General features: G+C 51.3%; 1 protein-coding gene across 7 annotated transcripts in view; it reads right to left on the bottom strand.

Annotated features, from left to right (window-relative positions):
- Positions 1–1,814: 1,814 nt before the first annotated feature.
- LOC110487133 (putative oxidoreductase GLYR1) overlaps positions 1,815–16,423 on the bottom strand; it is a 23,613-nt gene continuing 9,004 nt past the window's right edge. For 2 of the 7 annotated variants that reach the window (XM_036942013.1, XM_036942017.1), the window contains 10 exons: positions 15,083–15,136; positions 12,156–12,206; positions 8,712–8,785; positions 7,555–7,675; positions 7,219–7,329; positions 5,552–5,653; positions 4,727–4,889; positions 4,448–4,627; positions 2,805–2,929; positions 1,879–2,047 (listed from right to left, as the gene is read on the bottom strand). In XM_036942013.1, the coding sequence (XP_036797908.1) occupies positions 1,973–2,047; positions 2,805–2,929; positions 4,448–4,627; positions 4,727–4,889; positions 5,552–5,653; positions 7,219–7,329; positions 7,555–7,675; positions 8,712–8,785; positions 12,156–12,206; positions 15,083–15,136 (1,056 nt within the window). In that variant the 3' untranslated portion in view covers positions 1,879–1,972. Of the gene's footprint in view, positions 1,834–1,878; positions 2,048–2,804; positions 2,930–4,447; positions 4,628–4,726; positions 4,890–5,551; positions 5,654–7,218; positions 7,330–7,554; positions 7,676–8,711; positions 8,786–12,155; positions 12,207–15,082; positions 15,137–16,423 lie in introns of those variants that run through there. The other 5 variants (XM_036942016.1, XM_036942018.1, XM_036942014.1 and 2 more) reach the window with 4 other exon arrangements.

The following is a 16,423-nucleotide window of genomic DNA, read 5'->3' as shown; positions in this document are numbered from 1 at the left end:
TCCTTTTAAGGAGAACGTAAAATGTTATAGTTTGGGCCTTGAATCTCAGGGAGTGGTTATGATTCAACTGAAATTCACATTCTGTAGTTAGACGGTTTCCTATATGGTGATTGAGCTGGTAATAAATACATCTTTCCTCCTTAGTCTGATCCCAGATCTGTTTGTGGTCTTGAGCCAACTTTCCTTGCTGTACTTGTCAAGCCCAACATGTTTGATACGACAGTGAGTGACAAGGAGAGTTGGCATGAAGGGCACAAACAGACTGGGAACCAGGCTAAATCTATCCCCCCCCCCCCCCCCCCCCCCCCCCCCCCCCACTGCAAAGGGGAACTGTTGTGGAGCAATCACCCAAAGTCATCAAGCCAAGCGATCTATAGTCGTGTTAAAATATAAAACAGGTCGCTAAGCAACGTGGTTCCTAAACATACATGAACAATAAAAAGGGATCAACTTGCCTGTCGTTAATAATGTTAAGACCACTGCATGGGTTTAAACACCATCACCTTTAATGTCCCGGAATTCATCCCAAATGGAACCCTATTCCCTATCTAGAGCACTACTTTAGACCAGAGTTCTGGTCTAAAGTAGTTCACTATAAAGGGAGTAGGGTGCCATTTGGGATGAATCCCGGTTAGAAGAAGGATGAAGTCATTACTGTATTACAAGGCATCAGAATAACCTTAAATTAATATAACCTTAAGGGGCCAGGTTCTCTAACAGGCTAGAACACAACAACAACAAAAACACTGTTCCGATTCAGACAACTACGGAAACAACTCCAGGCCAAACTGCACCAAAAGAGAAGTAGAATAGAGGAGCTCTAGATGCGTCTAAAAATAAATAAATACATGTCAGAAGATTTCGAATGGTTCCAATATTAAGGCAATGCAGTGGCATTATTCCTCTTGGTGCTCATCAAGCCTCTACCCTCTTTTTAAAATATAATATCAACAGCTTTATACGTTTAGATGAAATTCTGGACATTCTAATTAAAGATGACATTTTCACACATAGAATTAAATAAAATGAAAAGAAAGAGAAAAAGAGAGAGATAAATTAATCCGTGGCCCGTGCAGCTTCAAAACCCACCCGACAGCAAACAGGCAATGTGTCGCGTTCCAAATCACTAGTGAACATCTTACCGGTGGGTCAGCAATGGAGCCGCATCCCAAAATCTGTTCCCGAACACCCTGCAGTGCTTCACCATCAGAAACGTGACCAACACCATCGACAACAAAACGCAAAGATGTGGGGGGGGGGGAAACTACCTTCTGTGGACCATTCTTCTAGCCTTATTACAACCCTCAGTCAGTGCAATGTTCCAGGTGGACTAGTTAGAGGTTCCCATCACGTTACCGGGAAGGAATAGCTGCCTCCCAGATGACATGCTATTCCCCGTGTAGTGCACTACTTCTGACCTGAGCCCCTTTGGGCCCTGATTCTGCAGAGTTGGGTATTCAGCTTCATTCACGGAGGAAATCGTGGACCCTGGTCAAAAGTAGTGTACTATGTAGGAAATAGGATGGCATTTGGGAAGTACACCAATATCTCTGGTGCCAGGCAAAAATAATTAATTAAACGGGAATAAAAATTTATAAAAAGATAAGTGTGGTCCAGAGGAGAGGAGGACGGGTCGGGGGGAGGGGTGGGGACGGGTCGGGGGAGAGGACGGGTCGGGGGGAGGGGTGGGGACGGGTCGGGGGAGAGGACGGGTCGGGGGGAGAGGAGGGGACGGGGGGAGAGGAGGGGACGGGGGGAGGGTCGGGGGGAGAGGACGGGTTGGGGGGAGGGGTGGGGACGGGTCGGGGGGAGAGGACGGGTCGGGGTGAGGGGACGGGGGGAGAGGAGGGGACGGGGGGAGAGGACGGGTCGGGGGGAGAGGACGGGTCGGGGAGAGGGGTGGGGACGGGTCGGAGGGAGAGGACGGGTCGGGGTGAGGGGACGGGTCGGGGGGAGGGGCTCTTCAGGAGGTTTAGTGAATGTAGGCTCTGTAGACAGCTGACATGTCGTTGTCTGACTGGTCCAGCGCTTTAGCCCTCTTGTAGACCTACAGACAGAGACAGAAAACCATGGTTAATATGTATAAAGAAGTAACGTTGTCATAAAGTGAGACAAAAACATACAACTTTATTGTTCACGGAAACAGAATTTGGTCCAAAGAATAGGAGAGGTGTTCCTGGATGAGAAAACATCAGATGGTCTTGTAGCAGGTCTGATTCTGCTCTGGTAAATATGAGGTTTCAATCAGTGTCCGAGTCCCAGGGGCTTCGTGTCCGTCAGCGTCTGTATGCCGCCGCCCCCCCCACGGCGTCTGTATGCCCCGCCCCCCCACGGCGTCTGTATGCCCCGCCCCCCCCGGCGTCTGTATGCCGCCCCCCCACCGTCTGTATGCCTCCCCCCCCCCCGGCGTCTGTATGCCCCACCCCCCCCCGGCGTCTGTATGCCCCACCCCCCCACGGCGTCTGTATGCCCCCCCCCCCCCCCCGGCGTCTGTATGCCCCACCCCCCCGGCGTCTGTATGCCCCCCCCCCACGGCGTCTGTATGCCCCCCCCCCCCCCCCCCCCGTCTGTATGCCCCACCCCCCGGCGTCTGTATGCCCCCCCCCCCCCCCCCCCGGCGTCTGTATGCCCCCCACGGCGTCTGTATGCCCCACCCCCCGGCGTCTGTATGCCGCCCCCCCACGGCGTTTGTATGCTCGCGCACGCAACGTGCCCGGTCAGCATCTAAGATCTACCCCCAATGCCATTTGAAATCTCATTGGTGGCCATTTTGTGTGTATTGTGTCAATCCAACAACGTCTTACCTCATTGGCTGCTGCAGCCATAGGAGTCGGGTGATTGGCTGTGTCACCCATGGAGATGGCTAGCCTCAGATCCTTCTGAATGTGTTTCAAATAGTAGTCTGGTTTGAAGTTGCCCTGTAGGATATCTGGAGAGAGAGGGGGGGAGATCTCATCATTACCAGGGGGGGGACCTCATCATTACCAGGGGAGAGGGGAGGGACCTCATCATTACCAGGGGAGGGGGGAGACCTCATCATTACCAGGGGAGAGGGGAGGTACCTCATCATTACCAGGGGAGAGGGGGGGGACCTCATCATTACCAGGGGGGAGGGGGGGAGACCTCATCATTACCAGGGGGGAGGGGGGGAGACCTCATCATTACCAGGGGAGAGGGGGAGACCTCATCATTACCAGGGGAGAGGGGGGAGACATCATCATTACCAGGGGGGAGGGGGGAGACCTCATCATTACCAGGGGGGAGGGGGGAGACCTCATCATTACCAGGGGGGAGACCTCATCATTACCAGGGGAGAGGGGGGGAGACCTCATCATTACCAGGGGAGAGGGGGGGAGACCTCATCATTACCAGGGGAGGGGGGGACCTCATCATTACCAGGGGAGGGGGGGGAGACCTCATCATTACTAGGGGGGAGGGGGGAGACCTCATCATTACCAGGGGAGAGAGAGGGGGGAGACCTCATCATTACCAGGGGAGAGAGAGGGGGGGGACCTCATCATTACCAGGGGAGAGAGAGGGGGGAGACCTCAACATTACCAGGGGAGAGAGAGGGGGGAGACCTCATCATTACCAGGGGAGAGAGAGGGGGGGGACCTCATCATTACCAGGGGAGAGAGAGGGGGGGGACCTCATCATTACCAGGGGAGAGAGAGGGGGGGGACCTCATCATTACCAGGGGAGAGAGAGGGGGGGAGACCTCATCATTACCAGGGGAGAGAGAGGGGGGGAGACCTCATCATTACCAGGGGAGAGAGAGGGGGGGAGACCTCATCATTACCAGGGGAGAGAGAGGGGGGGAGACCTCATCATTACCAGGGGAGATGTAATGAAACAAATGAACCATGTTGAGTAGTTTAAAATCATAGACCAGGAAGGTATTACAACGTTACAATGTAACGATCAGGGGAACTTCTGTAATAGTCAATACACTGGGACATCTTTTACGAAACGAGTGAATGTTTTAGGGGTACCACTGGCCCCAAACAGGACACGTTTTTAACTAGGCAAGTCAGTTAAGAACAAAGTCTTAATTTCAATGGACGGCCTAACCCGGCCAAACCCTCCCCGAACGACGCTGGGCCAATTGTGCGCCACCCTATGGGGACTCCCGATCACGGCCGGTTGTGATACAGCCCGGGATTGAACCAGGGTCTGTAGTGAAGCCTCTAGCACGTTGCTTGTGCAAGTGTTGAATTCACTATGCTCTGAGTTTCCAATTTGCCCCTGGTCTAAAGCAGTGCCTTTCGTCTCTGACTCGGCAGTGCCTTTCGTCTCTGACTCGGCAGTGCCTTTCGTCTCTGACTCGGCAGTGCCTTTCGTCTCTGACTCGGCAGTGCCTTTCGTCTCTGACTCGGCAGTGCCTTTCGTCTCTGACTCGGCAGTGCCTTTCGTCTCTGACTCGGCAGGGCTTTCGTTTCTGACTCACTCTGGCATTTTTGGTCCACGAAGGTGCTGGCCATCTGACCCTGAGACAGGATGTCCAGGAAGGTATGCTGTGATTGGCCTGTGGCCTGGGCTAGGGTCAGCCCCTCGGCGATGGTTGCCATGAAGCTTCCCTGTACCATGTTGAGGATCAGCATCATCCTCGCTGCGTTACCCACCTCACCTGATAACACACACACACACGTTAGCCTGCTTCACCTGATAACACACAGGAAATTGGATAGCCCTGGGATAAGACACTCGTAAAATTCAAACCATCTACCTAGGAAGAATGAGGTCTTGCCCATGGCCTGGAAACAGGAGCTGCAGTCTTCATAGACCGTCCTGTCTCCGGCCGCTAGGATGACCAGCATGCCCTCGTTAGATACCTGCTGGCTCCCAGCCACAGGAGCCTCCAGGAAGCGGCCGCCCCGCGACGATATCACCTAATGACAGTCAGACAGGAGCCAATCAGACAGTGGTGTGGCAGTAGAGGAGCCAATGAGAGAGCATAGGATAAGACGATTGATGATGTAATGACAGTACCCAATTGGAGAGTGATGATGACCTAGCGACAGTGGGAGTAGCATACACCTGGAATCACAAGCTGTGTGTGTGTATACCTGCGAGAGCTCTGTGTGTGTGTGTGTGTGTGTATACCTGCGAGAGCTCTGTGTGTGTGTGTGTGTGTGTGTGTGTGTGTGTGTATACCTGCGAGAGCTCTGTCTGTGTGTGTGTGTGTGTGTGTGTGTGTGTGTGTGTGTGTGCGTGTGTGTGTGTGTATACCTGCGAGAGCTCTGTGTGTGTGTGTGTGTATACCTGCGAGAGCTCTGTGTGTGTGTGTGTATACCTGCGAGAGCTCTGTGTGTGTGTGTGTGTGTGTGTGTGTATATACCTGTGAGAGCTGTGTGTGTGTATATACCTGCGAGAGCTGTGTGTGTGTATATACCTGCGAAAGCTGTGTGTGTATATACCTGCGAGAGCTGTGTGTGTGTGTGTGTGTGTGTGTGTGTGTGTACCTGCGAGAGCTGTGTGTGTGTGTGTGTGTGTGTATACCTGCGAGAGCTGTGTGTGTGTGTATACCTGTGAGAGCTCTGTGTGTGTATACCTGTGAGAGCTCTGTGATGGTCTCTGGATCCACGGTAGACATCTCTACGTAACATTTCCCTGGCCTGATGCCCTGGAGCACTCCACTGGGACCCAGCACCAACTGGCAAAGAGAGAAGAGAGAAGAGATGAGAGAGGAGGAGAGAGAGAGAGAGGAGAGAGGAGAGGAGAGAGAGGAGAGTGGGGGGAGAGAGAGAGGAGAGAGAGGAGAGTGGGGGGGGGAGAGAGAGAGGAGAGTGGGGGGAGAGAGAGAGAGGAGAGGAGAGAGAGGAGAGTGGGGGGGGGGAGAGAGAGGAGAGTGGGGGGGGGGGAGAGAGAGGAGAGTGGGGGGGGGGGGGGAGAGGAGAGTGGGGGGGAGAGAAGAGGGGAGAGGAGAGAGAGAGAGGAGAGTGGGGGGAGAGAGAGGAGAGTGGGGGGGGGGGGAGAGAGGAGAGTGGGGGGGAGAGAAGAGGGGAGAGGAGAGAGAGAGGAGAGAGATAGAGAGAGAGGAGAGTGGGGGGGGGGGGGAGAGAGGAGAGGAGAGAGAGAGGAGAGAGATAGAGAGAGAGGAGAGTGGGGGGGGGGAGAGAGGAGAGTGGGGGGGAGAGAAGAGGGGAGAGGAGAGAGAGAGGAGAGAGATAGAGAGAGAGGAGAGTGGGGGGGGGGGAGAGAGGAGAGGAGAGAGAGAGGAGAGAGATAGAGAGAGAGGAGAGTGGGGGGGGGGGGAGAGAGGAGAGGAGAGAGAGAGGAGAGAGATAGAGAGAGAGGAGAGTGGGGGGGGGGGGAGAGAGGAGAGGAGAGAGAGAGGAGAGAGATAGAGAGAGAGGAGAGTGGGGGGGGGGGAGAGAGGAGAGGAGGGAGAGAGGAGAGAGAGAGAGAGAGAGAGGAGAGTGGGGGGGGGGAGAGAGGAGAGGAGGGAGAGAGGAGAGAGAGAGAGAGAGGAGAGTGGGGGGGGGGAGAGAGGAGAGGAGGGAGAGAGGAGAGAGAGAGAGAGAGGAGAGTGGGGGGGGGGAGAGAGGAGAGGAGGGAGAGAGGAGAGAGAGAGAGAGAGGAGAGTGGGGGGGGGGAGAGAGGAGAGGAGGGAGAGAGGAGAGAGAGAGAGAGAGGAGAGTGGGGGGGGGGAGAGAGGAGAGGAGGGAGAGAGGAGAGAGAGAGAGAGAGGAGAGTGGGGGGGGGGAGAGAGGAGAGAGAGAGGAGAGTGGGGGGGGGGAGAGAGGAGAGAGAGGGAGAGAGGAGAGTGGGGGGGGGGAGAGAGGAGAGAGATAGAGAGAGAGAGGTATTAACAGTCATACGTTGTGAGATATATTAGTCACTGCAGTCAGAACTAAAAGGCATTACAATACTTATCACACCAAGCGCTCTACCATCAGCAACATGCAGCCAGTCTGTTTGGAACATCTCACTCTCTCACCTGCCTGGAAATCTGGCCTGACTACACACATACAAACATCTCACTCTCTCACCTGCCTGGAAATCTGGCCCGACTACACACATACAAACATCTCACTCTCTCACCTGCCTGGACATCTGTCCTGACTACACACATACAAACATCTCACTCTCTCACCTGCCTGGAAATCTGGCCCGACTACACACATACAAACATCTCACTCTCTCACCTGCCTGGACATCTGTCCTGACTACAAACATCGTCTGTTGAGATGTGTCCCCGTTTCCTTAGTTACTTACATCCCTGGCAGCCTTGGGGTCTGAGACGCAGGAGAAGGTGATGTCACACATGGAGACCACCTCCGCTGGGGTCCGCCCTAACCTGGCCCCCTCCTGGATGAACAGGTCACACTGCAGCGGGAAGACAACAGGAACAAGGCAGGAAAAGAGCTCACAGGAAGGCATGTCACAACAGGACGTAGGTCAAAATCAGCACCAAACCCAAACGATGTTACTTTACATTATAAATAAATAAATACAATTTGCATGAAATAAAATACTGTACCATATAACTGGTTTAAATAATAATAGTTTTGACGGAATCACAGGAGTAAATTCTGTATCGTATTTTCTCACATGTTGGTTGTCTTGTGGTACCTTTTCTACTGTGCGATTCCACACCGTGACGACGTGACCCATCTTTAACAGGTTGGACACGATTCCGCTACCCATAAGCCCCAGCCCCAGGAACCCTATCCTGTAAAGGAAAGACACAAGTTTAAATAGAGCTGATCTAGGATCAGGTCCCTCCTGTCCATGTAATCTAATAGGACCAGTATTCAGTCATTGAGCTGGTCTAGGATCAGGTCCCCCCTGTCCATGTAATCTAAAAGGACCAGTATTCAGTCATAGAGCTGGTCTAGGATCAGGTCCCCCCTGTCCATGTAATCTAATAGGACCAGTATTCAGTCATAGAGCTGGTCTAGGATCAGGTCCCACCTGTCCATGTAATTTAATAGGACCAGTATTCAGTCATAGAGCTGGTCTAGGATCAGGTCCCTCCTGTCCATGTAATTTAATAGGACCAGTATTCAGTCATAGAGCTGGTCTAGGATCAGGTCCCCCTGTCCATGTAATCTAAAAGGACCAGTATTCAGAGTCATAGAGCTGGTCTAGGATCAGGTCCCCCTGTCCATGTAATCTAATAGGACCAGTATTCACTCATAGAACTGGTCTAGGATCAGGTCCCCCTGTCCATGTAATCTAAAAGGACCAGTATTCAGTCATAGAGCTGGTCTAGGATCAGGTCCCCCTGTCCATGTAATCTAATAGGACCAGTATTCACTCATAGAACTGGTCTAGGATCAGGTCCCCCTGTCCATGTAATCTAATAGGACCAGTATTCACTCATAGAACTGGTCTAGGATCAGGTCCTACAGTACTACAGTATCTCCTACCGTTGGTCTGTAGGAGTAATACTGCTACATATATATATTACTACAGTATCTCCTACCGTTTGTCTGTGGGAGTAATACTGCTACATATATATATTACTACAGTATCTCCTACCGTTTGTCTGTGGGAGTAATACTGCTACATATATATATTACTACAGTATCTCCTACCGTTTGTCTGTGGGAGTAATACTGCTACATATATATATTACTACAGTATCTCCTACCGTTTGTCTGTGGGAGTAATACTGCTACATATATATATTACTACAGTATCTCCTACCGTTTGTCTGTGGGAGTAATACTGCTACATATATATATTACTACAGTATCTCCTACCGTTTGTCTGTGGGAGTAATACTGCCATTGATGGCAGTGCTGTCGGCAGCTTGGATAGACGTTGACCTCGTGTCCTGTACAGACCAAACAAAAACAACAAACACCACCGTCATTTTAACAGGCGCATCGAGAGTTCCCGACCACAGAGGAGTACAAACATACTGCATCTAGTGGGTCTTACTTAATATCTGATCTAGTACTTGCTGTTTGTATGAAAATAAATGCCATTCAGTAAATGTGTGCCATGTAGGAAGCACCACGGGGCTCTGTGGTATAAATAGTCTTCCTCAGAGTGAAGACTGAAACCAAGGACATACATTCATGTGATAAATATATACACGTCTGAAACCCACATGCAAAACCAACACTGGCAGTGGCCAGCTGTACCCCTACATAACATACACCTCCAGCTGTACCCCCCTACATAACATACACCTCCAGCTATACCTCTACATAACATACACCTCCAGCTGTACCCCCCTACATAACATACACCTCCAGCTGTACCCCCCTACATAACATACACCTCCAGCTGTACCCCTACATAACATACACCTCCAGCTGTACCCCCCTACATAACATACACCTCCAGCTGTACCCCCCTACATAACATACACCTCCAGCTGTACCCCCCTACATAACATACACCTCCAGCTGTACCCCCCTACATAACATACACCTCCAGCTGTACCCCCCTACATAACATACACCTCCAGCTGTACCCCCCTACATAACATACACCTCCAGCTGTACCCCCCTACATAACATACACCTCCAGCTGTACCCCCCTACATAACATACACCTCCACCTGTACCCCCCTACATAACATACACCTCCAGCTGTACCCCCCTACATAACATACACCTCCAGCTGTACCCCCCTACATAACATACACCTCCAGCTGTACCTCTACATAACATACACCTCCAGCTGTACCTCTACATAACATACACCTCCAGCTGTACCCCCCTACATAACATACACCTCCAGCTGTACCCCCCTACATAACATACACCTCCAGCTGTACCCCCCTACATAACATACACCTCCAGCTGTACCCCCCTACATAACATACACCTCCAGCTGTACCCCCCTACATAACATACACCTCCAGCTGTACCCCCCTACATAAAATACACCTCCAGCTGTACCTCTACATAACATACACCTCCAGCTGAACCTCTACATAACATACACCTCCAGCTGTACCTCTACATAACATACACCTCCAGCTGTACCCCCCTACATAACATACACCTCCAGCTGTACCTCTACATAACATACACCTCCAGCTGTACCTCTACATAACATACACCTCCACATAACATACACCTCCAGCTGTACCCCCCTACATAACATACACCTCCAGCTGTACCCCCCTACATAACATACACCTCCAGCTGTACCCCCCTACATAACATACACCTCCAGCTGTACCCCCCTACATAACATACACCCCCAGCTGTACCCCCCTACATAACATACACCTCCAGCTGTACCCCCCTACATAACATACACCTCCAGCTGTACCTCTACATAACATACACCTCCAGCTGTACCCCCCTACATAACATACACCTCCAGCTGTACCCCCCCTACATAACATACACCTCCAGCTGTACCCCCCCTACATAACATACACCTCCAGCTGTACCCCCCTACATAACATACACCTCCAGCTCTACCCCCCTACATAACATACACCTCCAGCTCTACCTGTACCTCTACATAACATACACCTCCAGCTGTACCTGTACCTCTACATAACATACACCTCCAGCTGTACCTGTACCCCTACATAACATACACCTCCAGCTGTACCCCCCCTACATAACATACACCTCCAGCTGTACCCCTACATAACATACACCTCCAGCTGTACCCCCCTACATAACATACACCTCCAGCTGTACCCCCCTACATAACATACACCTCCAGCTGTACCCCCCTACATAACATACACCTCCAGCTGTACCTCTACATAACATACACCTCCAGCTATACCTCTACATAACATACACCTCCAGCTGTACCCCCCTACATAACATACACCTCCACATAACATACACCTCCAGCTGTACCCCCCCTACATAACATACACCTCCAGCTGTACCCCTACATAACATACACCTCCAGCTGTACCTCTACATAACATACACCTCCAGCTGTACCCCCCTACATAACATACACCTCCAGCTGTACCCCCCTACATAACATACACCTCCAGCTGTACCTCTACATAACATACACCTCCAGCTGTACCCCCCTACATAACATACACCTCCAGCTGTACCCCCCTACATAACATACACCTCCAGCTGTACCCCTACATAACATACACCTCCAGCTGTACCTCTACATAACATACACCTCCAGCTGTACCCCCCTACATAACATACACCTCCAGCTGTACCCCCCTACATAACATACACCTCCAGCTGTACCTCTACATAACATACACCTCCAGCTGTACCCCCCTACATAACATACACCTCCAGCTGTACCCCCCTACATAACATACACCTCCAGCTGTACCTCCCTACATAACATACACCTCCAGCTGTACCCCCCCTACATAACATACACCTCCAGCTGTACCCCCCCTACATAACATACACCTCCAGCTGTAACCCCCTACATAACATACACCTCCAGCTCTACCCCCCTACATAACATACACCTCCAGCTGTACCCCCCTACATAACATACACCTCCAGCTGTACCCCCCCTACATAACATACACCTCCAGCTGTACCCCCCCTACATAACATACACCTCCAGCTCTACCCCCCTACATAACATACACCTCCAGCTCTACCTGTACCTCTACATAACATACACCTCCAGCTCTACCTGTACCTCTACATAACATACACCTCCAGCTGTACCTGTACCTCTACATAACATACACCTCCAGCTGTACCTGTACCTCTACATAACATACACCTCCAGCTGTACCCCCCCTACATAACATACACCTCCAGCTGTACCCCTACATAACATACACCTCCAGCTGTACCTCTACATAACATACACCTCCAGCTGTACCTCCTAAGGCGAGCCAAAGTAGACTCAGACAGCAAATAGAGAATGGTACTGAGGGTGAGTGAGTGAAGAGGTCAAGCATTAAGACGGTCACAAATGGCACCCTATTCCCTATATAGACGGTCACAAATGGCACCCTATTCCCTATATAGACGGTCACAAACGGCACCCTATTCCCTATATAGACGGTCACAAATGGCACCCTATTCCCTATATAGACGGTCACAAATGGCACCCTATTCCCTATATAGACGGTCACAAATGGCACCCTATTCCCTATATAGTGAACTACTTTTGACCAGAATGACCAGAGGGTTAAAGCAGTGCCTCAATTCAGGGGTGGAAAAGAACCCAGGGCCCTAATTACAGGAGCTGTTTGAGACAGACTGCTTGCTCACCTCCTCAACGATCTTCAGGCGTTTACTGATCGGCTCCATAGACGAGGCAGGCTGAGGAGGGGAGAGAAAAGGTTCAACGGACAGACATTAGTTTACACACAAACAGTGGTGCTAATGCTAACATCCTCCTAAAACCACCACACCGGCTGCATCCCAAAACAGCACTGTGTTCCCTTTATAGTGCACTACTGGCGACCAGGGCCCAGACGGGGCTTTGGCCAAACGTAGCCACTCACTCACTGACTGAACAGAGACACTTTTTATTCCCAGTTCTGGTGGGTGTCGTTGAACGGCTAAGCTAATGCTAGCTAGGGTTTGTAGCAGGCTGCTAGGCCTGCTTTGGTAACACAGACGAGGACGGTGTGATTTCACAAATTCAGTTTTCAAGTTGATTCATCCAATTCAAGGAGGAAGTAGAAAACGAGAGGGGGATTTATATTTTAAATATATATATTTTTAAATTGTTTTATACACAGAGTTGCTAACTTTCCACTGAAGCTGTGTTATGGAGCATCTTCTTGAGTTTGTGTAAATTCACTCTGAATCTCCCTCAGACAATTCACATAGTCTGTGTGTGTGTGTGTGTGTGTGTGTGTGTGTGTGTGTGTGTGTGTGTGTGTGTGTGTCTAGAGCGGAGGTGTCAAACCCACTTTCCACAGGGGCCGCATTCAATCTCCCACCAGTTCCGGGGGGCCGCAATGAAAATGTATAAATGATCCTCTGTCAAAATAGTCCTCTATCCATCATGGGAGGAATTTGATGCTTCCTGACAGTCTAGCTTTTATGTCAAATGATTATTAGCAACAAGGACCCAGTCAATAAACTGTATGAATGTAGGTCCATTATCACGTTTCTGTTTGGTTTCAGTCATTGGGAAGTATATTCAGTTTGTTCCGTATGTTTTGACACCCCTGACTAGACGTTGGAGGTTTGTGCTGTACTAGTAGTTTCTGGTGTGTGACTAGATAACTGTCTGTAACATGCAGGGAACACCCGTTACAACTGTAACTACTGGAGTTATCAGACAAACTGTAGCACCACGTGGTCAAACAGTTACACTTTCAGGGCTGTGGCCACTGACATGTGTCCAAAATAAGGCAAGGAATTATGGAACTCAGAGTGCATAGGAGGGGGAGATTCAGAGTGCATAGTGTTGCCTGAGGAGGGGGAGATTCAGAGTGCATAGTGTTGCCTGAGGGGGAGATTCAGAGTGCATAGTGTTGCCTGAGGAGGGGGAGATTCAGAGTGCATAGTGTTGCCTGAGGAGGGGGAGATTCAGAGTGCATAGTGTTGCCTGAGGAGGGGGAGATTCAGAGTGCATAGTGTTGCCTGAGGAGGGGGAGATTCAGAGTGCATAGTGTTGCCTGAGGGGGAGATTCAGAGTGCATAGTGTTGCCTGAGGAGGGGGAGATTCAGAGTGCATAGTGTTGCCCGAGGAGGGGGAGATTCAGAGTGCATAGTGTTGCCCGAGGAGGGGGAGATTCAGAGTGCATAGTGTTGCCCGAGGAGGGGGAGATTCAGAGTGCATAGTGTTGCCCGAGGAGGGGGAGATTCAGAGTGCATAGTGTTGCCTGAGGAGGGGGAGATTCAGAGTGCATAGTGTTGCCCGAGGAGGGGGAGATTCAGAGTGCATAGTGTTGCCTGAGGAGGGGGAGATTCAGAGTGCATAGTGTTGCCTGAGGAAGTAGTGAACTATATAGGGAATAGGGTTTTGGACTCTGGTCAAAAGTAGTGAACGATATAGGGAATAGGGTTTTGGACTCTGGTCAAAAGTAGTGAACTATACAGGGAATAGGGTGCCACCTGGGATGCAGGAAGGATTCCGAGGGAAATCCATGCAAGAGCAGCAGGATAGAGAGAAGGGAGGGAAGGGAGCTCTACAAACAATACATTTCACGTGCTTCCGGACTAAATAAACCATCTAATTGATTTCTTTCATTAAACACGGTGCCCCATAGAAGTAGCAGTGAAATGTAAAAGGAATCGCCACGGTAGTGTACAGATAAACATTTACATTGAATTAAACTACCTAATAAAACTGAACTACACCACACAGAAATAGGTAGGAGAAGAAAGGGTTAATTAATGATCAATTGAGAAAACAGTTAACAAGCAACCAAAAAAAAAAAAGGTCTCCAAACTGTCTGCTTCCTGATTCTATACCCTTCTCCTGAAGTGTGCACAAGCACACTCCCCATGGTGGGTTTAAAAAGCACCGGCCCAGCGCCGGCTAAGCACCGGCCCAGCGCCGGACCAGCGCCGGCTAAGCACAGGACCAGCGCCGGCTAAGCACAGGACCAGCGCCGGCTAAGCACAGGACCAGCGCCGGCTAAGCAGCGGACCAGCGCCGGCTAAGCAGCGGACCAGCGCCGGCTAAGCAGCGGACCAGCGCCGGCTAAGCACCGGACCAGCGCCGGCTAAGCAGCGGACCAGCGCCGGCTAAGCAGCGGACCAGCGCCGGCTAAGCACCGGACCAGCGCCGGCTAAGCAGCGGACCAGCGCCGGCTAAGCAGCGGACCAGCGCCGGCTAAGCAGCGGACCAGCGCCGGCTGGACGAAGTCAGTTTCCACCATTCTGAAATCCATGATGGGGAGCGTAAGAGTCTTCAAGAGAAGGATACACAATTGGAACGCAGACTTTATTCCTGTGAAGCTCATACACACTCCTATGTTATTCTCCCACCTAACAGAGTAGGGTGAAGTTGCCCGTAGACGCTGATCTTGGGTCAGATTAGCATGGCGGAGGGAAAGCTGACTCTAGATCTGTACCTAAGGGGAACCTCACCCCCTGAGCCCTTAAAACCCCAACAGTGTGCAGTTACAGGGCAACAGCTGCAAAACCAACCAGCCCCCCCCCCCCCCCCCCCCCCCCCCCCCCAAAACCAAGCAAAAACGTTGAACAAACATTCAGCAAACTTTCCCTCTTACCTTCTCAGTCTGGCTGAGCAGAAAGTGGTGGAAATGGGGATCATCCCGTACTGGCTACAATGGAAGAGAGTTCAACTGTTGAAATGGGAATTATCCTGTACTGGCTACAATGGAAGAGACTTCAGTATTCTCTAAACTGGTAGTACTACTAGTGGTATTCTCTAAACTGGTAGTACTACTAGTGGATTTCTCTAAACCTCTAGCGGTATTCTCTAAACCTCTAGCGGTATTCTCTAAACCTCTAGCGGTATTCTCTAAACCTCTAGCGGTATTCTCTAAACCTCTAGCGGTATTCTCTAAACCTCTAGCGGTATTCTCTAAACCTCTAGCGGTATTCTCTAAACCTCTAGCGGTATTCTCTAAACCTCTAGCGGTATTCTCTAAACCTCTAGCGGTATTCTCTAAACCTCTAGCGGTATTCTCTAAACCTCTAGCGGTATTCTCTAAACCTCTAGCGGTATTCTCTAAACCTCTAGCGGTATTCTCTAAACCTCTGGTCCCCCAGTACCCCCAACCCTGGTCCCCCAGTACCCCCAACCCTGGTCCCCCAGTACCCCCAACCCTGGTCCCCCAGTACCCCCAACCCTGGTCCCCCAGTACCCCCAACCCTGGTCCCCCAGTACCCCCAACCCTGGTCCCCCAGTACCCCCAACCCTGGTCCCCCAGTACCCCCAACCCTGGTCCCCCAGTACCCCCAACCCTGGTCCCCCAGTACCACCAACCCTGGTCCCTCAGTACCACCAACCCTGGTCCTCCAGTACCATCAACCCTGGTCCTCCAGTACCACCAACCCTGGTCCTCCAGTACCACCAACAGCCCAACCCTGGTCCTCCAGTACCCCAACAGAACACATTGTTATTGTAACCCTGGACATGCACACCTGACTCAACTGGTCAACTAAACATCAAGTCTTCAATAAGTTGAATGAGGTGTGTTTGTCCAGGGATACAACTAAACTGTACTGTTGCGGTACTGGAGGACCAGGGTTGGAAAAGACAGCTCTAACCTCCCACCAGTAACCCATATTCTCTAACCTCCCACCACTACCCGTATTCTCTAACCTCCCACCAGTAACCCGTATCCTCTAACCTCCAACCACTACCCGTAGCCTCTAACCTCCCACCAGTAACCCGTATCCTCTAACCTCCCACCACTAACCCGTATCCTCTAACCTTCCACCACTACCCCGTATCCTCTAACCTCCCACCACTACCCCGTATCCTCTAACCTCCCACCACTACCCCGTATCCTCTAACCTCCCACCACTACCCCGTATCCTCTAACCTCCCACCACTACCCGTATCCTCTAACCTCCCACCACTACCCGTACTCTCTAACCTC

This window comes from Oncorhynchus mykiss, chromosome 13, assembly GCF_013265735.2.
Source record: "Oncorhynchus mykiss isolate Arlee chromosome 13, USDA_OmykA_1.1, whole genome shotgun sequence".
NCBI lineage: Eukaryota > Metazoa > Chordata > Actinopteri > Salmoniformes > Salmonidae > Oncorhynchus > Oncorhynchus mykiss.
This window is presented reverse-complemented; position numbering and strand designations above follow the sequence as displayed.